General features: G+C 36.0%; 1 protein-coding gene across 3 annotated transcripts in view; it reads left to right on the top strand.

Annotated features, from left to right (window-relative positions):
* LOC111056781 (integrin-linked protein kinase) overlaps positions 1-26,358 on the top strand; it is a 138,203-nt gene that overhangs the window by 75,624 nt on the left and 36,221 nt on the right. The window contains exons 1-7 of one of the 3 annotated variants that reach the window (XM_039430704.1): positions 4,230-4,343; positions 4,631-4,730; positions 18,791-18,956; positions 20,642-20,834; positions 21,622-21,702; positions 22,430-22,625; positions 26,042-26,285. In XM_039430704.1, coding sequence (XP_039286638.1) covers positions 4,642-4,730; positions 18,791-18,956; positions 20,642-20,834; positions 21,622-21,702; positions 22,430-22,625; positions 26,042-26,285 — 969 coding nt within the window. In that variant the 5' untranslated portion in view covers positions 4,230-4,343; positions 4,631-4,641. Of the gene's footprint in view, positions 1-4,229; positions 4,344-4,630; positions 4,735-18,790; positions 18,957-20,641; positions 20,835-21,621; positions 21,703-22,429; positions 22,626-26,041; positions 26,286-26,358 lie in introns of those variants that run through there. The other 2 variants (XM_039430703.1, XM_039430705.1) reach the window with 2 other exon arrangements.

The raw sequence follows: 26,358 nt of genomic DNA, 5'->3' as shown, positions 1-26,358 counted from the left end.
GCATCCTTGTTTGATACATAAAGATAGTCATTTTACTAAACTCCTCATTGAGTATTATCATATTTCTCATCTTCATGCTGGACCAAGAATAGTGCGTGCTCTTATTAAGCGTTATTTTTGGATTGTTGGAGCACACAGTGCTATTAGAAATGTGATTTTCAATTGTACTCGTTGCCGTTTATTCAATGCAACTCTTGTTGCTCCCGTCATGGGTGATCTTCCCAGCTCTCGTGTTGTTCCCAGTGCTCCCTTTCTGAAGGCTGCGGTCGATCTAGCTGGTCCTTTCACTGTCAAAGAGAGTATTCGGCCCAAAGCTCGTACATACAAGGCATACTTTGCACTGTTTGTCTGTCTGGCAACAAAAGCTTGTCACATTGAGGTGCTTACAAGTCTTTCATCCGAAGAGTTTATTAACACTCTCCATCGTTTTGTTTCTAGGCGTGGATTGCCTAAAGAAATATTCTGTGATCAAGGGACGAATTTCAAAGGTGCTGCGCGACAATTGAAGGAAATTGTTGAATTTCTCAGATCATCAGAAAATCAATCCAACGTCTGTGATGCGATGTCATCTAAAAGCATCCAATTTCGTTTTAATATTCCACATGCTCCTTTCATGAATGGAATCTGTGAGTCTAATATTAAAAATATGAAATTCCATTTGTTTCGTGAAGTGGGAAATTCGGTCCTAACTATTGTTGAGCTTTCCACTCTGTTGGTGAAAATTGAGGCGATACTCAATTCGAGACCGTTGTATGTGCTCTCTTCATCTCCTGATGACTACGAGGCGCTGACTCCCGGACATTTCCTTGTTCATCGCCCTCTGTTGGCGGTTCCTGAAATTGACGTGAGTGATGTCAACGAGTACAGACTGTCTCGTTGGGAAAAGGTTAATCGCTTCACTCAGAGATTGTGGAAGAGGTGGGAGAGTGAATACCTCCACACTCTTCAACAGAAGAATAAGTGGTTTGAGAGTGACACAAACCTTCAGGTAGGGCAGTTAGTATGGATTAAAGAGGACAATTCATCACCCTTATCATACCCATTAGGTAGAGTCACCCAAATCATAAGTGATGCTAAGGGTGTTGTGCGCTCAGCTCACGTGAAAACTAACTCTGGTGAGTATGTTAGGCCAGTTAGGAAACTTGCCCCCATACTTCCCTATTAGTTTAACCCACACCCCTAGTTTTCCGTTTTCCTTTCCTATTCCTTTTCCCTTCGTTTTTCCTTTCCTACCGTTCAGTGCATGTTGTTTTGTTTTTCTTTTACTTTTAAATTTTAGTTTTTTTTGAGTTTATGTTCTTGGAAATGGGGCATTCCAAGGCGGGCGGAGATGGTGGATTCACGGGGGATCGGCAGCCTTGATTGTGGGCTGATTAGTTTGCGCTTTCCTCCCCTTCCCCCTCTCCCAAAGAGGCAAGATAACCTCTCTCCCTCACCCCTCCTTCATCCTCCCCATTTATCTTCCAACCCAGCACTTCAAGAATAGTGCTCGAGAAGTCAGCATCGTTTTTCGTTTTCGTTCCGTGGCGTTCGAGCTTGAACGCAATTAATTACCTCGTTTCATTTCGTGATATATGTACAATATCATATAGGACTACACATAAAGACAGGATATCGTCAGCAGTAACTTCTACACACGAGATACAGTCCACTTCCTCGCCAGTTCCAAGGTTAGTGCAAATTAAAGACTTACTTTTGGGGTTGTCGACGTTTTCGTGAATTAAATCTTAACTGTACCCCAATCCATAGGTTTGGGGACAGGACGGGATTACCAGCAACAAGTTAGCAAATTCAATAAACATGGTCAAATATTCTCACACTAAAATCTGAAAGTACGAATCAAAGTTCATTCCAGATCAAAAACCTGAAAAATAAGACACACAAAAAAAACAACTACAGTATACCCACTCTATTTCACACTATTACACTTAGTGAATATGTTTTGTTCATTTATAGTGGTTTTGTATAAAATAATTATTGAACTAGCGTTAGCTAGTTCTAACTTTTGACTTACTGAGGGACAAAGTCGTTGTCCGTCTATTTGTATGTTCTACAATAACTTTAGAAAGAATTGATCAATCAGCTTCAAACTTTGAACACATATTCTTGGACAACAAATTGAATCATTCCTTCGTTCTTTTTCAGGATATAAAGATAACGTTGAAGTGCATAAGGAAAAATTGGGTACTTGAGTATTAAACGGAGGCCACCTAACCTACAGAAATATTTCGTACGGGATACCATAAATAACTACATAATTGGAAAGAACACACTTTAATAGATTAACAGGTGAAGTTTAGAATTAATCCGACGCCTGGTTCTGACGTTGTGCAACCCAGAACGCAGCAATGTCGGTCAGGATGGAGTTGAAAGCGTCGCCGCCGCTAGCAGTCACATCTGATCGCCACACGTATTCTACCAAATAGCTATCCAAATGATGGCGCGCAGTTCCTCGCTGCCTTTTATTTCTCCACTTTGCACTGCCCCACATTCGCTCGACATATTGCGTACTAGCCCCAGTGTCAGGGTCCATGAAGTTGTATTTGTGGTTTACCGTGAAATGTGTGAAGCCGCGCTCCGGTCAACGACCCTGACCTTGGCCTACTTGGAGGGGATTTTGCGAGTAGACACATGACCCATCTGATAACGCTCGACTCACAACAATACTAGAATAGTTCTACTACAACATCTATAACAATTTAACCTTCTATAAGTGCCGCGGCGCGTTTCGTAATAGTGGCCTCCGTTTAATACTCAAGTACCAAAAATTGTTATGATTTATCATTTGGTCAGCTAAAGAATTCATTGCATGCAATTACTACAGTTTTTCCATTCATTCATCCATAATATCAGCTGAGGTTATTTGGGAGCTATCACACACACTAATGTATGATTTTAGCTGGTTAATATCTATATAATTAAAAACGAGCCTCAAATTTCGACATTCAATAACTTTTTTATGTGTGCACCGAATTTGATGATTTTTTAGTTGTGTTCGTTATGTTCCCTAACTTCAATTTTGAAGGGTTATAGAGATAGCTATATCGATAGGGTTATAGAGGGTTACCTGAGATGCCTCAGGTTATATATAGATATTGGTTTGTTTCCAATAATTGTGCTGTCTTCGGTGTTTAGGATTAATTGATTTTTAGCAAATTATTATTTATTTTGGAGTTGGATAATTATCTATATAGATGAAATCCATTAAAATCCCCCAAAGCCAAAGCACTTATTCAAATATCAGTTACATTATATTAGTTACAGTTATTATATTGCAAGTTTTCAATGAAAGTTGATATTTGAAGTTATTACTGATAAAAGTAATCGATTTTGTACTATTAATTTCTATCAAAACCCTTGATTCTCCAACTATAATTCTGACATCAGGGTTCCTCGTCACTCACCAATTATTTAAAAAGTTTGTAAAGCAATTAATTCTCCAGCTATTTTCCAAGGTCACGAATTAGATTATTTTTACAAGTGTTTTAAATCCCCTGCATGTTTTAAGTAAGTGAAAGGAGTGAACGGGAGAAAAATGTGATTTATGCAAAAAGATAACATAATGGTAGCTTAAGCTACATGTCGATTAATGATATGTGTGATCAATTAATTTGTCAGTTGTCAGATTTATTTGTCATCTTTAGAACAAAACATAAACATGTGGTTCATTTCATGAACATGTTCACAAACATGTGGTTCATTTCATTAACATGTTCACAAACATGTGGTTCAAAGCAAAATCCTAACCCCCTAACCTATCCTTTTACCTTTGAAACATCAAAAAACATAACTCTACCTACACCCTAGCCCCTTCTAGCATATTGCAATTTTAAAGCAAAAACCTAACCTATCCTAATAAAACATTATTAAATATAACCTAAATAAAAACCAACCCCTAACTCTTTCACATTTGTTGAACGATAGACAAGAATAGCAACACCATTGCAAATCGTACACTACCATTATAACATGGACCTCACTATAGGTACTCAAAGAATACTTTTCAATAACTATGTTATAACTGTGACTGTTGCTGGCCGTTACCACAGAGAAGATCCCTTCTCTGTGTCGTTACTCTGTTTCTGGGACGAAGAGAAGCTGCTGGCAAAAGAGGCTCTTCTTGCCTCTCTCTGTCATGGCTGCCCTTAGTTCGCCGTGTAACACATTGAGAGCGCTCAAAGCACACAACAGCCGCTCTATGGTATACTATTTTAAGCTCGTTGGTCTATATAGTATTTTGTGCCATGTAAAAAGTTAGATAGGTTAGATAGGCGTTGTATTGACAGTTTCCATTCTGTACCTATTCTGTTGTCGTGGTTTCAGGATTCAGGACAAGTCGTGAGGTAGACGAGATACAGTCTATATCCAAAATTTTATTTTGCCAAAGTTTTATCTTAAATAAATTTTATTTTGTAGCGGTTGTGTTTTTTAAATAAGCAGTCATTCATAAAAAAGTGAAATATGTGTGCTGCTAAATTGGAATCCAGTTTTTTTTAGTCATAGTGTTCTGTGGACTTGCTTATCATAATTATATTACCGTATTATTTTTTGTAGACTTTTGCAAGTGTTTTGAGTCAATGTGAGTGTTTAGGTTTGGCAAGAATATAGAATATTTTTGTGTTTATTACAGAAAATATCAAAATGGAAGATATTTTCCACTGGTGCAGGGAAGGAAATGTTATGCAGGTTCGTGTTTGGTTAGATGACACGGAGCATGACATGAATCAAGGGTAAGAGCTATTAAAATTAATAACTATTTTATTTGTCAAAATTTTAAACATTTTTCATAAGACTTGACTGCATAGGTGTTTGTGGTGAATATATATTGCAGAAATTGCACCTGTTTTCACAATTTATTTGAGTAGGTTTCATCACTAGTAGGATGGTAGATAGTGGGGGACGTAGCTGTCAGAAAATAACGTTGTGTTCATGGCCAATTTTAGTTTTCCAAATAAGGAGTTGAGACCTAGATAGCAATATACATACCGCCTACTTGAATCTTAATTGGATTTAATTTATTATGGTACAGTATTTGTTTTGATTTTCCAATTGCTGTTCATATAAAACTAGCCTATGATGAATTAAAAAAATTATAGCTTAACTCCACTGATATCGAAGGCGATTAATTGCAAAGCCCCAAATCTCAACCAGTTGAAGCATTTTTTTTTTTTAGTTTCTTTATAGATAATATGTTATTTATTTACATAATGTCTGAAAGGAAAATGTTTTATTTGTAGGTTAAGTTACTTATGTTTGTATATTTCTTGTTATTAGTCATACTAAATAAATACCTTATATTTATAATAATCCGAGTTCCAAAATCATTCCTACTAAAAAAAAAATTAAAAAAGAAATCAAACATGAAAATTCATTTTATGAATAGGTAATATTATATTTATAGAGCATAGACTATACAGAGTGACAGAGTGTTTCACAGAAGTTGTACTGTAACTGCGGAAAACCAAAAGATTCAACATATTATTATAATTTGCAACAACAAATTTCCAGTAAAAATCTTATGCTGCGTTTACACCGGAGTTAATAAAACAAATTTTTAACATTTCTGTTATCAACTGGTTAATTGACCGAGCGAAGTGAGGTCTAAGATTCAAGTCGACGGTTTGGGATTTCTCTTAATGTTTGAATGGGTATATGTTGCGCATTTACGGTGAAACGCGGTAATAGATTTTCATGAAATTTGACAGGTATGTTCCTTTTTTAATTGCGCGTCGACGTATAGACAAGGTTTTTGGAAATTTTGCTTTTCAAGAATAATATAAAAGGAAAAAGGACCCTCCTTCATACGCCAATATTAGAGTATCAGACTATAGAATAAAATTATTCATCATAAATCAGCTGACAAGTGATTGCACAGATGCAAAGACCTTAAAGATGCAAGACCTTATCTCTTTAAGGTCTTTGCACAGATGTGTGGAGAAGCCAGTCTACTGCTGTATTTCCATAAGGTTTATAGTTCCAATCAGGTACAACTTGTGGATGAAATCATAAATCAGCTGACAAGTGATTGCACAGATGCAAAGACCTTAAAGATGCAAGACCTTATCTCTTTAAGGTCTTTGCACAGATGTGTGGAGAAGCCAGTCTATTGCTGTATTTCCATACGGTTTATAGTTCCAATCAGGTACAACTTGTGGATGAGAATACTGCGTGAGGTCTACTGTTCACAGAACTACTAGTTACAAAAGTCAATAACATCATGTTGAGTTGCGTTTACACCGGAGTTGACAACATGAGTTATTAATAAAAAGTTGTCAATTTGACTGAATCGACAAAAATTTTCTTGAAAAAAGTTGATAACTCATGTTTTCAACAGAAAATTCCTTGTTATTAACAAGTTCTATATTATCCATCGAGAGTCGGTAAAGATCAAAGGAAATGTGTTATGTTAATAATGATCACACACATGTTTCAATTCAAATTTGATGACAATTTTTTGCTTTTTATTCCGGCTGTTATATCATATCAATACTCTCGTTAAATGAAATCATATGGAAGTCAATTATATTGATAACAAGATCTTGTTAATAACAAGGAATTTCCTGTTAGAAACATGAGCTATTTCAAGAGAAATTTTTGACGATTCAGTCAAGTAATTAACTTTTTGTTAATAACTCGTGTTATTAACTCCGGTGTAAACGCAGCTTCAGTTTCCGAGATATACTTACTTACTTGCATACTTGTGATGATCCCACTGGAAGCTTTGCAGCCGTGGTCGTCATTTGTCCGATTCAACTTGAGGTCAGACGTCCTCCCAGAACTCTTTCATGGAATAGTAGTTCTTTTCCAGCAGATATGTCTTCAAAGATTTTCTGAAGATTGCAGGATCACTATACCTCCTTATGTCTAAGGGGAGCCTGTTAAACACCCTGCTGGCTACATTCCTTGTACTATTCAAGGCTAGTGTTGTCCGTTGTCTATCTATGTGGACGTTCCCTCTCTGCCTAGTATTGTGGTGGTGAATGCTGGAGTTTCTTTCAAAATGATCAGGATATTTCAGGATTGTTGTCGCTGACTCCAGTATGTACACATCCGTTAATGTTAACACTTGTAACTTCCTGAATATTGGTTTGCAATGTTCAATATAGTGTGCACCACTTATAATTCTGACTATTCTTTTTTGCAGTAAGAATACTCTTTTTGCTTCTGTGCAATTCCCCAGAATATGATGCCATATGTTAAAACACTGTGGAAGCAGCCATAATAAACTTTCATCAATACTTCAGTGTCCACTACTTTCTGCAGGCGACGTGCAAGGCAACACACTACGTTTAATCTCTTAGCAACATTATTAATGTGTTCTTCCCAACGTAGATTGTCAGCAATGTGTACTCCCAAGTATTTGGCATTTTCATTCAATTGCAAGTGTTGATCACCAATGCGCAAACGTGGACTAAAGTCTCTTTTCTTAACATTATGGAACTGCATCACACACGTTTTCTTTTGGTTTAGTACCAGCTTATTTTCTGTGCACCATATACTCATCTCATTCAAACCTTGTTGCGTTTTCTTAATTGCTTCAGAAGAATTCCTGTCTACTAAGAGGTGACACACATCATCTGCAAACATCCAAATCTCCCCCGCTTGTACTGAAGTTGGAAGATCATTCAAAAAAGCAGGAAAAGAACTGGACCCATATTTGAGCCTTGCGGCACTCCTATGTTAACATCCTGTTGCACTTGTGATCTTATTTATGTCGAATAACATTATCCTTTCCCATGTGACTCACAGTGACCAGTTGTTGTCGGTTTTCCAAGTAAGTCATTATCCAATCCAAGGGTTTTCCTGTGATTCCATACTTGACAAGTTTTAGCTTCAACCTTCTGTGATTAACACAATCGAATGCCTTGGTCATATCGTAGAATATTGTGTACACCTCGTCCGTACAATCTACTTTATCGTACACTGCAGTTAATAAGGAAAAAATTGCATCTGCTGTGCTTTTTTTCTTACGGAATCCGAATTGTCTACCACTTATCAATCGGTGTTGCTCCAAATATGGAATCAATCTGTCCAGATAAGCAACTTCAAAAACTTTGGAATAGACTGATTGTACAGCTACAGGTCTATAGTTGCTTACTACATCTTTTTCATTCTTTTTATATATTGGGACCAGTTTAGATGTTTTAATCGCTTCTGGAAACTTCCCTTCTTCAAATGACTTATTAATAATCAACGACAAAGGTTCAGCTATAATATGCGCTGAGGCTTTAACTAGTCTACATGGGATATTGTCAACTCCAGCACTTGGTTTATTGCACACTCTATCAATAATTTCAATCACTTCATCGGCACAAGTTGATCTTAATTGAAATTGACGACCATCGATTTGCTCGCAACCATCCTCTATAATATCTTGATTGTGTAATTCATCACCAACAAGGCTCTTTACCTCCTCATAGAAATATTTATTGAACTCTTGTGCAATCTTAATGGGATCATTAACTGGCTCATCGTCTATTTTCAACCTCATATTATTATGGATGAAAGTATCCCTTGTCAGACTGTGAACAACTCTCCATGATTCTTTGCTGATATTTCTTGACTTTATTATTTTATCTCGGTAGAATGCCCTCCTATTACCAGAAACCAATTGTGAGTGCTGTCTCTTTGCATTACAATACTCCAACTTAGCTCTCTCATCACCAGCTTGCCGAGTCCTCCAATACATTTCTTTTAATTTTTCTTTTGACAATAATATGTCATTGTCAATCCAACTCATATCAAATGAGTTATTAATCTTATAGATCTTTTTTGGAAAACATATTTCAAAACAGTATCTATAATCGTTATAAAATTTATTGAACAATTCGTCACAAGACTTTTCACCATCCATGTCCATCCATTTAATCATGCCAAGTCTTCCAAAGAATTCGTCCATACCCAGTCTTGTAATTCTATTTCTCTCTATTTTCATGCATAACTTGGTATTAACATGCACATCTATATCTATGTAAAGCCATCTATGATCAGACAAGGGTGTGTCTATACAGCCGCTTTGTACTTGTTTTAAGTTCTCACTTATCAGTATATAATCAATTTGTGTTGATACATTTGGAGTCACTCTAGTGTTCATTTTTATAACATTCAACAATTTGTGGGATTCCAACACATCAAAAAAACATCTTCTATATACAGAATCAATATTGCCATCGATATTCATATCTCCACATATTAAAATAGGAACATTCAAACTTTCGAGTTGGATCAACAATTGCTCCAATATTTCAATGAAATTGTAGAAATTATTATCATGCGGTGGACGGTACACAACAAGAAATACGAATTTATATTCAGCACTTTTGAAAATACATGCACTACCCTCAAACACCCCTTCAGTCATGATATCTTCATATAGCAATGGGTATGATTTCATGCTCAATATACCATATAGCTTTTTCGATATTTTTTTAACGACAATCTATATAATCTATATAAATAAAAATCGAGCCTCAAATTTTGACGTTCAATAACTTATGTGTGCACCGAATTTGATGATTTTTATTTAGTTGTTTGTTATGTTCAGGAGCAGGTTTCTGGCCTATCAAATGTATGGTCCGACTTCAGGACTCTTTCCTACGGTCCTTCGAAGTTTACATCTCTAATCCTTATGGGAGAAGATTTGTGAGCTGACCACACACAAAAATAAAAATCAGCTGTTATAATCATTGCGTCATCCAACAGCCGTCGGTAGATCTGTTTTTTTTCTTTCTACTGATTCACAAAATTTTAATTCCAAAGGTGATTACAGATTTACGCGCCGCGAACATGAGCAATTCACTTTTAATCAGCTGATGCCAAGCTTTTTTTATCTGTATCTTACCGTTTCTGTAAAAATACAGATATAGTCAGCTGATTAAAAGTGAATTGCTCATGTTCGCGGCGCGTATATCTGTACGCACCTTTATAATAATGCCGCGGTATGAACGACGTTCAAACTTTGGTCGTAGAACTCGAATTGCTGTAAATTTAGAATATGCACGGGAAAATGAGCAACAAGGAGATATAGCCTACGATTCAATTTTCCAGCATGCTGAATTCAACTATATCTAAAAATACAAACTGCTGCACAATAAGCACATAGGAAGTCCATATTGAGATATAAATTTAAATACTGATTGTTGGATAATTTTCATAAAAATATAGTGCATCAGATTAAACAGATTACTCATTCAGTTACATATATTTTAGTCACATATATTCAGTTACTTATTCACAATTATTATTAATCGATCTTTTTCAATACTTCATTTATCGACGATGGTTATAGGCCTATTTTCAATTCCTTTTATATAATTTCAGTATATCAAGTTTCTATTTTGACCCTTGCGGAGCACGAGTTACCTGCAATTTTTATATAAAAGTTGGTATTTTAAGTTATTACTGATACATTTTTTACCATTGATTTCTATCGAAACCCTTGATTCTCCAATAATTATAATTCCGATATCAGGGTTCATCGTCACTCACCAATTATTTAAAAAGTTTGTGAAGAAATAAATTTTCCAGCTATTTTCCAAGGTCACGCATTCGATTTTTTTTATGAGTTTTAAATCCCCTGCATGTTTTGAGTAAGTGAAAGGTGTGATCTTGGGAGCACATGTGATTTATAAAAAAGTTAGCATAGATTAAACTACACGTCGATTAATAATATGCGTGATCAATAATTAATTTGTAAGTTATGATTATTTTTATCGTAAACGTATGCTAAGCTGTACGTGTTCATCCCAAAAAACTACTGAACGTGTAACAATATGATATTACAGTCGAATTAGTCATGTTAGCGTTTTTATCCTCAAATAAAATTATTTGACTCTCACTGACACCAACTATTAAGCCGTGTCCACACTGAACAAATGTTCGACATACATGTTTGTTGAGGAACTCAGGGGCAAAAATTTTATAAAGCTTGGATAATCATTGTCAAACAAAAAAATACTGTTTTTCCAAACATTTTCAGTGTTGACAGCTGTAAAACATAAAACCTGTTCTTCCCACTAACAAATATTTTGTTTGGTGACGCGTCCAGACTGGCCACGGGCAAACATTGTTTGCCAAACATAATAAAATTTGCCCAAACTTTTTCAACGGCTGGTGGCTGGTGGCTCGGGGGCATTATAATGAACACGCACGCGGGGGCACGCATGAACAGGAAGCACTAATTGAAATTAATGGAAAGCATTTTGAGATTGTGGAAGAGTTTATATATCTAGGATCTTCTATAAATGCCAAAAATGATACAAGCAGAGAGGTGAGGAGAAGAGTATTGCTAGCTAATAGATGCTATTCTGTCATGTCCAATATTTTGAAGAGCCAAACTCTGAGTAGAAAGACCAAGCTGATGCTCTACCGGACTATCATTTTGCCTATTCTGTTATACGGTAGCGAGACATGGGCGACCATACTAGCAGACGAAAAAATGCTTGGCGTGTTTGAGAGGAAAATCCTGAGGAGGATCTTTGGGGGTGTACAGGAATCGGGAGCCTGGCGCCGGCGACACAATGAAGAGTTGTACAGGTTGTACCAGCACGCAGATGTGGTAACCTTGATGCGAGTACGCAGGTTAAGATGGGCAGGGCACCCGATGAGAGCTGACGACGCATACCCGCCAAAGATGTTTATGGAAGGAAGACTGTACGGTCGGAGAAAGAGAGGACGTCCAAAAACGAGATGGATGGATGTGGTGAATAATGACGCCTCAGTGATAGGTGTGCGGAGATGGAGAAGTGCAGCGTTGGACAGGAATGCTTGGAGGCAGAAGTTGAGAGAGGCTGTGACCCGCACTGGGTTGTAAAGCCAAAGAAGAAGAAGAAACTTTTTCAACAAACATGTTTCTCCAACATTTGTTCAGTGTGGACACGGCTTTACATTAATGATTTTATTCGTACACGAATGGAATAGTATGCTGAACTGATTATTTGGTCAATAAAAAATAATAGAATGGTTTGAATTTGAGGATTGTTAGTATGGGTTATAGGCTTTGAGGTGTGCATCCAGCTAAAGTTTGTCATGAGATGTATCAACTATTTGGCGGTACGAAGTTCGCCGGGCCAGCTAGTAACTAAATAGGTAATTATCACCTATGGTTGGCAAGAGGAAAAACACATTCTAATAAGATTCATATAAACTTGATTTGTTGGTTCCTTTGTTTGACTTTTTTGAACTTTTTATGAGCGTTCAAATTGTTTGAAATTTGGCTTTTTACTTGACGAATGTACATTTTTCAACTTTGAGCGCTCATAAAAAGTTGAAAGTATAGCCTATATTAAATGTTTTTTTTATAAACTTGTTTGTTTTATTCATTATTAATTCTATCTATTTATAGGCCTACTAATTTATACATTCAAAGTGAGAAATACATTTCTATTTACATGTGTAATTTAAATATGATTAAAACTTCATTATGATTAATAGCCTATCGTATTAATTGTAGTCAATGATAAAAATTTAGAAGGCTTTTGGTAGACCTATGAGACAAAATATTTTTCACACCAGATGCCTTAAACCTCAGGCCAGTTTAGTGTCAGGCCCATAGAACTACATTCTTTGAGACAAGCCCTCAGTATATGATAACAAATATTTTAAATGCTCTCCCTACAGAAATCACCAATTAGAAGAATAGAAGGGAATTCAAGAATTTACATATGTAAATTTACAGTATTTCACTTGAATTTCCATGTAATAATGATTGTTTTCAACTAATTGATTGATTGACATCCTGTCATCCTGCAATGCGGCCGAAACACTTCCAAGCCAGACACCCATCTCGAATGACAACAACGCCAAGCTCTAAGAAACCATCCTGCACTGCGGCGCTAGGTTTAAAGCAGACTGACAACTACCAGTACTTGGGCACAAACATACACCGCACTGCCAAGCTGCAAGAAGTTAGACAAAGCACTCAAAAATCTATTCATGCATTCTATTCACTCAGTAGAAACATTTTTGCAAAGGCTGAGGTGAGTAGAAAAGTAAAATCAAAAGTTTATGTTTTAATCATTGGGCCCATCCTATTGTATTGAATTGAAAGTTGAACAGCCAATAAAAGAGATAAAATCCAAAAATAAATGCTGTGCAAATGAAATGTCTCCGAAGAATAGTTGGCAAAACAAGAGAAGACAGTGTGGAATAACCGCATAAGAGAAGAATTGAACATTAAAGCAGTAGAAACAATAATTGAAGAACGAACACTCACCTGGCATGGACATCTCAGAATGAATGAAGACAAAGCCTCGCAATACACGGAGGCCAGGACACAAGGCAGACGACCTACAGAAAGACCACATGTGACATGGGAGGCAACTGTTTCACGGATAGGAGCAGAAAGAGGTAAGACCGTGAATCAGTTGAGGAGAATGGCTATGGACAGAGAGCAGTGGAGATGGATCCGAGGCGACCACCCAACGCTGTGAAAACGGCACATTGGGTTAGATAAAGATGAAGAAGACGCCTGAAACAATTCAGGTGTATAGTGCTTTTAGAAAAGCTATTTTTGTATTATATAGTTGCCCGTACCCTGACTGATTTCAATATAAATTCTCATCACGACCATACTTTACTTATGCCATATTATAATAATTATCAAATCAATTACAATATCTTCTGAGCTTCGTATATATTCAGAAAATCAAAATAATCTATGTAGGCCTACACTTTTTTTTTAATTTAATCATAACATGTTTCAACAGTGATGTCATTTTCAAGACTTGAAACATGTATTTTCATTTACTCCAAAACAATAACTGAGATGTGTTTGCTCAGTTCAAGTCCAGAACTTGAGGCTGGTTTCTGAGCTCGGGATTCAGGTAAGTTCTAGATTTTGAACTGCTGGAGTCAGAAAATTGGCTTACCAAAACGGGGCGTAGTCGCTGTAAATATTTGTAGCAAAATAAATAATATCTGTTTTCCCATTTCTATAATTGGAAACCTTTTTCCTTGACGAAATTAAACATTCCTAAATAATTCAAAATAGCTGAAACTTTACACTATTTTCTCTTTATTTCATTTTGTGTTCAATTTTCTAGTTTTTCGAAATTTAATTCAAACGTGACTTTGACTACAACTACGCCCCGTTTTGGTAAGCCAATTTTCTGACTCCAGCTGTTCAAAATCTAGAACTTACCTGAATCCCGAGCTCGGAAACCGGCCAATAATTTTAAAAACTACCTCAGTCGAGGGTTTAAAATCACGCTGTTTCAAGTTCTGGACTTGCCGATTTTCGATAAATACTTGACTGGGAAAGAGGTGAGAATCTAATTCAAGACCTGGACTTATAAGCCCTTCACTCAGAAAGCTAAATTATAAACTCCAGGGTCTAACGTGATCTCTAAACTCCAGGGTCTATTTGGGTCCTCGACTAAGTTAACGCTCTGACTCGGAAAGACAATTTTTTGACTCCAGAGTTTAAAGCCTTTAAACTCTAGTTTTGACGGTCTAGAACTTAGCTAAATCCCGAGCTCGGAAACCGGCCCTTAGAATCATCACATATAGCAAGATGATGCAGATTGGGCATCCTCACATTGTGATGTGTGAACAATTCGGTCGGCTATCAGCCACGGCAGAGGTCGGTCGACTTTAGTTACTGTCTCTTATCGCTTTATCTACTTGTTGTTGAAACGTCTGTTCGTGTTAAAATTCTAACCTACTTAAAATTCTAACTTTGTGACGGTTTGTTTTGTTGTGAAAGTTATAATTACTGTTGATTTACTGAACATTTAAACGAATGCAAAATACGGTTGATAAATATTTTGCATCATCGAGCAGTAAAAGAGAGAAACGTATTCTCAGTTCGCCGGACGGTGAGAAGCAGGAGTAAAAACGTTCTACAGTTTCCTCGTCAGGTGTTAATTCATCATCGAGTGCTCTTCCACACATGGATCAACAATTAGAAAACATGTAATCTGTACTTAGCAAGTTGCTTAATGAGAAACTGAGTTCGTTGGCTACAAAATCAGATTTAAAGGGCATAATGCAGTGCTTCGAGGAGCTCAACGCAGAAAACAAAAAGATCAAGGACGAACTGCGTTCGCTAAAAGAAGTTAATTATAAACTGATAAGAAGAGTGAATAACTTAGAGGATCGGTCCAGACGAAATAACTTGATTTTAAGGGACTCAAGTACAGTAAAAATGATGTACGTTGCGATGCTTTGATTAAGGATTTTTGTACAAAGGTTTTAAAGTGTGATAAAGATATAGGTGTGAATCGAGCACACATCCTAGGTGCGAAGAAGTATGGTGCTCCCTTAATAGCTCACATACCAGTGGATAGGGACTTGGACTGCATCTTTAAAAACATATATAGGCTGAAAGGTTCAAGTTTTGTCGTTCATAGGGACTATAGTATCGAAACTCGCCGTACACGTGCAATACTCTTCGAATGCAAAAAAGAGCTGTCCCGATCAGTAGAAGGAATAAAAGTGAATGTCAACGTGGATAGACTTTTCATACACTTTCCAAGTGTTCACTTATTCGGACGAGGACGGATTGAAGGCTGGAAAACAAGATGGACTAACTAAAATAAAAGAGATGTTCCATTTGGACTGACACGGACATTGTATTCAATAAATAAGAAAGTGTTGTCTGCCAGGGTTTTGAGGACAGTTTTACCAACGGAAGTGATAATAATGATTGTTCTAATTATAAGTTGTTAGGCTACGATGTAGCAGGTTTGAAAGGTAAGGTGCATGATTATGATTTTATAAGATTTATTAAGAGCTATGATATTTTTTGATTGTGTGAAACTCTTTTAGAAGAATCGGATAGTGAATTAATTGTGAATGTATTCTCCGAATACGATATGCGTTTTATGCGTTTTATAGCTTTCCACTTCGGTAGAAATTTCATAGTTACGAACAAGTAATTTCGACAAAAATTGTTGGCTACATTGAAAATCTTTGTGAAACACTTGTTCGTAACAAGCAAATCACTTCAAGGATAATGTATTTAATCTCTCGTGTATCATTAGCTTGAAACTGCAAAGGAAAGGTGGTAAAGTTTGCTGTTTCTTTGTAGATTTGAGAGCCGCATTTGATAAAGTTGATAGAAATGCACTCATCCATAAACTGTACGATTTAGGGCTATCCAATCAGTTCATCAAAATCATCCACCAATTGTACAAGTCTACCAAAGCTAGCATATGGTGTGGTACTAAGATGACCAGCTATTTTGAGACATTAATAGGCTTAAAGCAAGGATGTATCTTATCACCAATTCTATTTTCTCTGTTTGTGAATGATTTATGTGGTTGATAAACATGGTTGAGGGAGTTTGGATGGACGAACTTAATGTGAAGGCCCTACTATACGCCGACGACCTTGTCTTGTTTGCCACAACGCCAAAAGCTTTACAACTCATGATAGATAATTTGAGCGAATACTGCGACAGATGTGGGTTGGAGATCAATACTGATAAGTCTAAGATTATGGTTTTCAGGAAAGGAGGTCGCTTGGCTAGCTATGTGAAATGGTTTTTGAATGAGAATAGAATTGAAGTGGTTAATAGGTATAAGTACTTGGGCGTTGTGCTCACGCCGAAGATATCATTTGCTGAGCATGTGAAAGAACGCGTATCTGTGGCTAAGTTTGCAATAAATGGGGTCTGGAGAAGTTTCATAGCGAAAAATGAAATTGGAATAGAAGCGAAATGGAAGGTGTATGAAGCAGTAATGAAGGCGGTGGCGGTCTATGGAGCACAAGTATGGGGATACAAGTATTGCGACATACTCGAATTATTACCTAGATTTTTCGTTAAGAAGATGTTATCATTGCCAAGATAAGATGCAGTTGGAGCTCGACATGGAACCAGCATCTCTAAATGTTTTAAGAATGCATGTTGAATATACTTTCAAGGCTTTGAATATGGTACGGAATAGACTGCCTAGAAAGCTAGCGGAGAAAAGGACATCTTGGTTTTAGGAATGGATACGTTGGGATGAGAAATATGGATGTAGGTTGGCGGGACGTGCGATAGACAGGAATGAATGGAAACGAGAGCTCGAATAGTTGTGTGAGAGAATGAAAGAGGAAAATGTTATGTCTAGCTTACAAAGAGCAACTTCTGCGCAATTTCATAGCCTATATATCCTTCTGGACAAGGAAAAAGGAAGAAACTATCTGAAACTGAACTTTGATAAAAAGACGATGGACTTCATAATCAAGGCACGTGGCGCGCTGCTAAATTTGAACTTTGGTAGTGGGAGGGAAGAGACACAATGGCAATGCTCTATGTGTAATTTGAGACAGCGAGAGGACATAAAGCATTTCCTAGGGGTTTGTCCAGTTCTAGTGGGGGCACGGAAAATGTATCTGGGCAAAAACATACAGATTGTGAGATGATAGAATGGTTAAATGGAAAAGATTGGAGTATGCTAGCGCGGTATGTGGAAAGGGCAGCTTCTGTTAGAAATGAGTTAATAAGGGAGTTCAATTATTAAAATATGTAGTCGTGGAGCAAGTAGTATTACAGTGGAACGCCGATAATCCGGATTAATTGGGACCGGACTCCATCCGGATTATCAAATTATCCGGATTATCGAAATTACGTTAAAAAAACGGTCAGCACGCACTATTCAAGAAATAAAGCTGTTAAAATTGCATATACAGTATTCAATTATTGGTAGGTAGACCTCCACGTTCGACGACCACTCCCTTTCTCCTCGCTTCGCGCCATTCCCCCGTCGCCCGCTCTAAAGTAAGGAGCTTAGCGCCGAGGACTGAAGGTACGAAAATTTTATTTCTTGCCAGATACGAATACGGATTATTGACGTCCGAATTATCAACGTTCTACTGTATATTTATTCACTTGTATTTATTTTTCGGTTTCAAGTAAGTTATGATTTTTCTGAAAAGGTTAATAGATTATTTTTATTCTGTTTAATCATTTAATTGCATGTGTGTAAACTTTCGCATTATTTTGAAATTTTTATTAGATGGAAATGAAATGTATACAGTATAATTATGAAATGATAGCATGACACCGACTCCTGGCAGACAACCTTTCGGGTTATGTCAAAACTTTTGTCTTTTGTTACATTTCTGATATACATTCTCTTGTAGTGTATGGTTTTATTGCTTTATTATGTAAATAAAGGCATTTTCAATTCAATTCAATGTGTGAACACTACGACCTGGCTTCACTGCTGTAGATGAGGTGTAACATTTCAACACTACGGCTAAGAAAGCAAATGTACTTCTACAACACCCGGGAAGGACAAATTTGGACGTACCATGCTGTCGTTTGTCTAAGCTGAGGGGCTGTTTTCCGGTGCTGGCGCAGAAGATGTTTAACCACTTGAGTCAGTGAGGGTGCGCCCAATCAATGCATTCAAATCGTCCATTTCCAAGTGGCTGATTGATAAGAGTGTATAAGTACAATATTAATGACTTGTTAATGAAGATACTTGAGATCTGTGACGCTGCCATCGTGATCAAGAACAGTGTGGTCTGTTTGACCAGTTTTATATGTTGAAAGTGTATTTTGAAAAACGCGATCTTCCCTGGTCATTGATCGTGAAATTGCATATTGGATATTTACTCTCAGAGGATCATAGTCTAGGAACGTCTGAAAAAAATGAATAAGACTGAATATTTTTCTTGTTTTTGTTGGTAGTGCTTGATGGTCTTTCTCTGCTCAGTACACATTTTTTATTATGTTGTGTTAATTTTTTTTTATATTTTTATCTTTCTGGCCACTGATAAGATTTTGCATTAGGCCTGAATTCCAAATAAACTGTAACTAGTCATCTAGACAACTCATGTTTAATGTTTGTCTTAGTGATGACCATGGATTCAGTCCTCTGCATTGGGCTAGCAAGAAAGGACACCTGAAAATAGTTGAACTATTGCTGCAAAGAGGAGCTCGTGTCAATGCTACCAACAGGGGCGATGACACCCCTTTACATCTAGCTGCAGCCCATAATCATAGGGACATAGTTCGTCTTGTAAGTTGTCAAATGCTTCATCATTTCGTTCTTATTTCTCTTTTAATTTAAATGTTTGAATGATAACTTTTTATTGATTCTTAAGCATAATCTGGAATTTACTTGTATTGAGTTAAATCAACTAGCTACTGTATTTGAAGTACTTCAACTAGTAACTAGACTATTCGGCTAGTCTAGTTGGCTGTCTAGTCCAGTTGTCTGAACTACTGCACGTACTTTTATTACGTTTCAACTACCACACACACACCTCAGCTGGCATACGATGATTAACTGGAAACATCTGAACTATAGTGAGGTCCACGTTATAATTGCAGTGGAGAAAGATAGGAGAACAACGTTGCCGATCCTCTGCCGTCTTGTCAATGCCTTCTATGGAGGGTAACTGATGCGGGTTTATTGATGTTATTGAATATTAAACGTTCATTCTCGTTAAAAATAATTATATTCTATCAAGCAAGAAATTATATTTTTCAATTATTTCATAATGAATTTTCATAATCAAGATACAAGTCTAGTTTTTTAGTCTAGTATCAACATTAGTCTAGTCATCAAGTATTTATTGATTTATCGAAAAAACAGAAAAGATAGTACAAAAAATACAATTAATAAAAAATGTAGGCTAGTTAAATCACAAACTTGGCTTCTAAGCAGTACTAATATTCTTATATCAGTATATAATATTATCATAGTTTTATTCTTATCATTATCAGTGCAAATAATGGAAATTAAAAATATTCAATTTGATCTATAATGTTGTAAGGTGTTTATAATGTTGCAATGTAATTTTGATTATAGTTCAGTCGTAGAGTGAAATAGCCTATATAACGAAATTGACCCCGTAAAAAATAATGATTCACGTCTAATAATACGTTTAAATAAATAAAGAGAAGTTTTATCATAATATTCAATTGAAATAAACTGAAGGGGTAGGTGGATTAAGGCGATAAGTAACATTTTTTGAGAAAATTAGATTTTTACATGGATAATGATTATAAGTGCCGCTCTACAAATTCCACAGATCCAAAATTCTCTAATGTGAATAATAGCTGAGATTTCATGTTTCATGTAGGTGTTAAGTGCAGTCTAAACAGCATATTTTGATGGATAATGGTGGTTAGTGGTGCGCCTACCACCTACATCCATTGATGATCAATCTTCTCCTCCCAAATCACTGACGAAATCAACAACCTTCATCCACTCCAACCGCTGCTCATATCACTTTCATCAGATTATTGTCGGTCTCTTTATTAGACTGTCAGTCAGTCTTTTTTTTTAATACAGTTATAATATTAATTTTAAATTGCTCCAAAAGGAAAAATATAGATTGAGTTTGTTGAGAATAGTGTGACAATGAATAACAAAAACAGTTGTGTACAACGTAATAAATAATGAGTAAATCCAAGATAAACCCAAAGGTATTCAAGCCAAGCCCATTTATTATAATAAAAGTAGTGAAAGGAACCGATTTCATTCAGAGTATTTCTAGGAGAAATACGTATATCTATTTTACCAATTTACATGACCTAAATTCAGTCTGTAAATAAAAACCTCCAGTTAAAAAACGTTGAAGTCATTATTTCAAATGTTACTTATCACATTCTTCCACCTACCCCTTTAAATAACCCAGTCTGATATGTTATTCAAGTACAAAAAGTAAATAATAGAAAACCTCTATATTTCTGCAGTTGCTTCGAAACCGTGCGGACATAAACTTTACCAACGAGCATGGTAATACGCCGCTGCATTACGCGTGTTTCTGGGGCTGCCAGCCAATAGCAGAGGATCTGATCGGTCACGGTGCTCATGCCTCACTGGCCAACAAGGATGGAGATACGCCCCTCGATAAAGCAAGGGGACCACTTGCCAAGCGACTAGAAGGTGAGCCTACGTCAATATTAATTTTATAGAAGAAAGGAAAACTAAATTTAGGCTGTATTTATAAAAGGGAGTATAATTGTTTATCTATCACCAAAGCACTAGAATCTTTCCGAGAGGTTACTTGTGTTCGTCATAATTTGATTTTGAGTACTGTTCTTCATGTAATTTTCTGTTGAGCATGTGGAAAACCGACATGCTTATTTGTTCATATAAGCTTAACATGCTTATAATGTGTAATAAGAGTCGCTGAACAATCATTTCAAAATTGTTATTACAATACACACTCATGCAGCAGAATTTATTATGAAAGAAGCAAAAACCAACAACAAAAAGTCATTCAGAACTAACAGAGTTAGCCGACTAATGAAAATAAAGAGCCAAGAGTAATGAACTATTGCATATTAGTTCCTAGTAAAGCAAATTAACTGAATTAAAATTAATCAAGATCGTAATTGACTAGATCAATTTAAATTATTTTTAATTGTACAGTGAACAAGAAAACATATCCTTTTAATTTATACAAATCTAGTATATCATCAATTATGTTTTCAATTGCAATAACGATTCTATTGCTTTTCAATAACATACGACTAAGACAAACTGATTTCTTGATTTAATATTTTCAAATAGAGGCATTATCTACAATAAGATTTATTTTCAAAATGCACTGGAATTAAGTCAATATTTATTCAAGCTCAGCTTCTTTTCATGCCATGCACAGGTAAATATTTTTCTATGACTAATCTGATTTGTACGGAACTAACGGCTATTGCATGTTTTCTTTCAGATTTAGCATTGGAATCGGGCCAAGATTTGAAGAAAGTGAATTTCAAAGATCAGAGCTGGCTTGGACTGAAAACGAGAAGTCGTAAGTTTCTTCCGTGATCTAATTTATGTGATACAGTGATATCTATAATAAGAGAAACTGTTTGTCAAAATGATCCGCTATTGATGAATGAATTCCTATCAATTATCTCGAAAATAATGTTCTATGTGACACGATAAATCAATCATTCTGATTTTCAATAGTATCCAAATCAGGATAGTATCATAAAAGGCTTTCATCAAAGAAAAGTGAGACATATTAGGCAAAGAACTAATCATTTCAATTTCGGGGATGAATTTTTTAAACGTTTTCGCTTGAATAAAGCAAATGCAAAATTAGTATTGGTTCAAATCAAAGACTCAAAATAAAATAAGACAACTTTGAACAGCCCTCTTTTAGCAGATGACATACTTTTAATAACATGGTACAGGAGGATACTTGAGGGAATTAGTAGATTTTACTAGGCTGTATTTATATTTATATTAATTTGATGACGTTCAACTGTGTGCTTGTGTAATAGTAAGTGCACTGTAAATGAATTAAATATCTATCTATCTAACACTGAGATATTTTGCTTTCGAAAGTTTTCTAATAAGCTTGGGAGGCCATAGTAGATTTATACGTAGCAACATCACTTTTCTTATATTACATTCTAAAATGTACAATATAATATTTATCGAATCAGCCGTAATGCTTTTAGTATTGATGATTAGCTGTGTTGAAAATTGACTTGAGTCTGTAAACGTGAGTTGATAATGTTTGATGTGAGGTGATGCAACACTATCGCGCCACAAGGGCATCAACATCGCCGACCTGTCGCTGCACACGCGAATCGCGGCCACACCCAGCGGAGAGACGTGGCGCGGTCGCTGGCAGAAGAACGAGATTGTCGCCAAGATACTCGCCGTCAGGGAGTGCACGCCGCGCGTCTCAAGGGACTTCAACGAGGAGTTCCCCAAGCTCAGGTATGACTAGCCTCACTACATAATGGTTGCATTCAGGGATACACTGACTCGGGTGACCCGAGACACCCTACTTCTTCTTAGTCTTCTATTTAAATATTCAAAAGTACGCGCCGATCTGCATCTACCGGTCGATGTCTGGTTGTCGTTCCATGGGATCACTAGTCTGTCTCAGTTCAACCGCCATCTTGTTGGGCTCCGGGTCACCCGAGTCAATGGCTCAGGAATGTCCCTGAAGAAACCACTATTATTCATTATTGAAACGTCTCTACTTTCACACTTACATTGAGTTATAGGTGTTTTGGGTGAAGTCAAGTTAATAAGAGGCCCCTCTCCCACTTATACAATGATAATTGTTGAAATATTATTTTAATAATAGCCTACCATTCATTTTATTTATGTAACAAACAACACTGATATCGAGACAATGTTAGATAAAATACTAAGGCAATCCTTGTGTTATGTTTTCTTCCAAATTTAAGTGATGAAACAGTTATCATATTAGTATTTTTTTAGATAAATTAAATATATTTACTTTCACACTTATATAGAATTATAAGGTGTTGTTGCTGAAGTTAAGTTAATGAGAGTCCTTTCTTCCACAAAAATACAGAGAACTCGCAATACAGAGATACTCTGTTTTACGTAGTCCGGCAAAAAACTCCCTTATTTTGAGAAGTATCTGAAGAAATACAGAGTTCCCAAAATACAGTATATTGATGAACTCATTTATTATTGTTCAGCATGTATCCCGTGCTTTGCACTGGGGAAATTTTGTTGTTGTAAAATGCAATCTCCTTATGTCCAGGAAACATAAAAAATTGAATAATTATTTGTCATTCTGTTCAAAATTAGATGCAATAATTATTTATTACATTGTTCAAAATTGGATGGATAATCTTTGCAAGAGTTGAAAATTACCTGCAAAAAATGGGTTTGATATATCTCAAACCCGCAACCTTCGATTCAGAATCTTAATGCAAAATTTCAAGTTAATCAGTTCAGTAGTTCAGGCGTGATAATGCGTCATTCGTCTATTTCCTATCCCGTACATGTTTAAGACGATTCTTTCCTTTATTATGTTATAGACTATAGATGAGCTCAATAAGTTACTTTGACATTGTTTATTATTTCGTTTTATGGTTAGTTCTTGAATAATATGTCAATGATTTTTTGACTTATTCGCATTTATTTAATGTGTTTCATTCTAGGATTAAACCAAAAGATGATCTATTTTTGTTTAAACCGAGATGGTGCCAATGGATATGGGCATTAGGGTCATATCATGATATGCACCATCTACGCTAATCCACGATTACTTGTTGACTTGACATGGTCGCATTCATTCTAATGTGTTGCATTTCGGGTTTAAACGATCAGCAGATATAATACATCAAATTTGCAACTACAACAATATTACAGAAAATTCAGAAACCTATTAACTAGAGTTATAGAAGAAGCAAAAAACATTTTCTCTCACATGTTTGGAGATTTAAAGCTGCGTTTACACCAACGTTATTAACAAAATGTTTATTTTTCGGTCCTTATAGATTTTATTAGATTAAACAGAGCTTGACAAACACATGTGCACATCATGTGTATGATAAGTTATGTTCAATCTAATAGAATCGATAAGAACGGAAAAATAAACATTTTGTTAATAACTTTGGAGTAAACGCAGCTTTAAGCTTTTTTAGCTGCGTTCACACCAAAGTTAATAGCAAAATGTTATCAACCTAATTCTTATAGATACTATTAGTTTGAACATATCTTATTATACACATGATGAACATATGTGAATGTCAAGTTCCGTTCAATCTAATAGAATCTATAAGGATTAAGTTATTAACATTTTTTTAATAACTTTGGTGTAAACCCAGCTTAAGAGATACAAAACAGACATGGAAGGTGTCGTATTTCCATACGTGAAATAACTGAATACATTTTATTGATTAGATTGCTTGATTAATGGAAATAAAATTCATTTGTTATTATTATTAGTTGTCATAAATGATTATGCAAAGTTTCACTTCCGTATCTTCAGCCGTATATTTAGAAAAAATTGTAAGTGAAAAAATAAAAATGGCGGCTGTGTGAGTAACTAAGGACTTTCGGAGAGTTTGAGAATGATATCCATAAATGTTTCGTACTCAGGAACAATGCCCTAGAATATTGGTAGGGAGTTCGGAAACACTCTGTATATGAAAGCTACATACAGTATAAGTTCCGTACAGAAAGATGAATAATTAATAAAAACCATGAAATAAAAAACGATTTCCACTATGAAGAAATATGATAAACTACAAAAATATATCATTCCAATTATAAAATTTACTATTCATGGAAAATACTTTTTAAAATTAATATTCAATAAAGTTTTATTATTGAATCATGGAGAAAATTATATTTTCTTGACTAAAATATATTCCAGATTCAATTGATCATTATTAACAAGAATCTACAATCAATAGCAGATCAGATTTTCCGGAATAACTTGAATCTCAAATTATGTACGATAGAAGGCAGTGTAAACGGAAGTGGTAACCTTGCTAACACGGAAACGGAATACCCCCTATCATGCCAACTGACTAAATAAGGTGAATATCTCACTCTATGTAAATGTTGTACTATAGTGTAGTATGTGTGTGTATTATTAGTCCACTGACTATATACATCGGTGCTTGCTCTATATAGGCCTTTCGTAGTTCTGATTTTCCAATATATTGTTTGGATACATAAGAGAAGTCCAGAACCAATTTTTCATGCAAAGTTTCCTTGTGCTAGATACAGGTGAGTGGCCCAAGAACCTCGTATTTTCGGTTCATTTTCTAGTTTTCAGCTATTTCCGTCAAATCCAGTCATCGGACAGAAAAATTCGTTATCACGTTTTTTAGATTATGAAATTCTGAATAAAATGAGATCAATCGGAACTCTTTGTCTTCAATGAGTACTGAGTTACGATTTTTCTAAAAAGTGTAAAATTTTAAGAAAAAACAATTTTTATAAATTTTAGTTTTTAATCAACAATATCTTCCAATTGTCACAATTCAAATGTATAATTCAAAATTCTTTGGGCATAACTTTTTGTGCGAATAGATTTCTAGGTAAAAACAATGCTCCATGTATTTTGAAAAACACCTAATTTTCAGCTTGCAGCATCATGACCAACTTCATTCTCCTCACATTGAGATTTCGCACAATGATTCAAGTTCATAAATAAGATCATGTTCTATGAGAATCACCCGTTAGATGCACTTCATTCCATTATTTCCTAGTGGAGAGGCATGCATGACGACACCTCAAGGATCAAAATTTCATTACAGTCATAACTTTTCGGCCACTCTGTATCTAGCATAAGGAAATTTTGCCTGCAGAAATTGGTTGTGGGCTTGACTGGACTAATAGCGCTGGTTTGACAGGATCTTCTCGCACCCGAACGTACTGCCGGTGATAGGGTGCTGCAACTCGCCACCCAACCTGGTGGTGATCAACCAGCATATGCCTTGGGGCTCCCTCTACCAGCTGCTGCATGAGGGCACCGGCGTCGTCGTCGACTCGGCTCAGGCGCTACGCTTTGCTGTCGACGTCGCGCGTGGCATGGCCTTCTTGCACAGTCTCGAACGCATCACGCCCAGATATCATCTCAACAGTCGTCATGTCATGGTACATTATCAATTATTAACCTCCTGTAAGTAGGAGGTCCTCCTATATAGAATAATATATCCTCAATTTATGA

Source organism: Nilaparvata lugens, chromosome 6, assembly GCF_014356525.2.
Source record: "Nilaparvata lugens isolate BPH chromosome 6, ASM1435652v1, whole genome shotgun sequence".
Lineage (NCBI taxonomy): Eukaryota > Metazoa > Arthropoda > Insecta > Hemiptera > Delphacidae > Nilaparvata > Nilaparvata lugens.
Note: the sequence above shows the minus strand (reverse complement) of the source record. Positions and strands in the feature narration are given on the sequence as shown.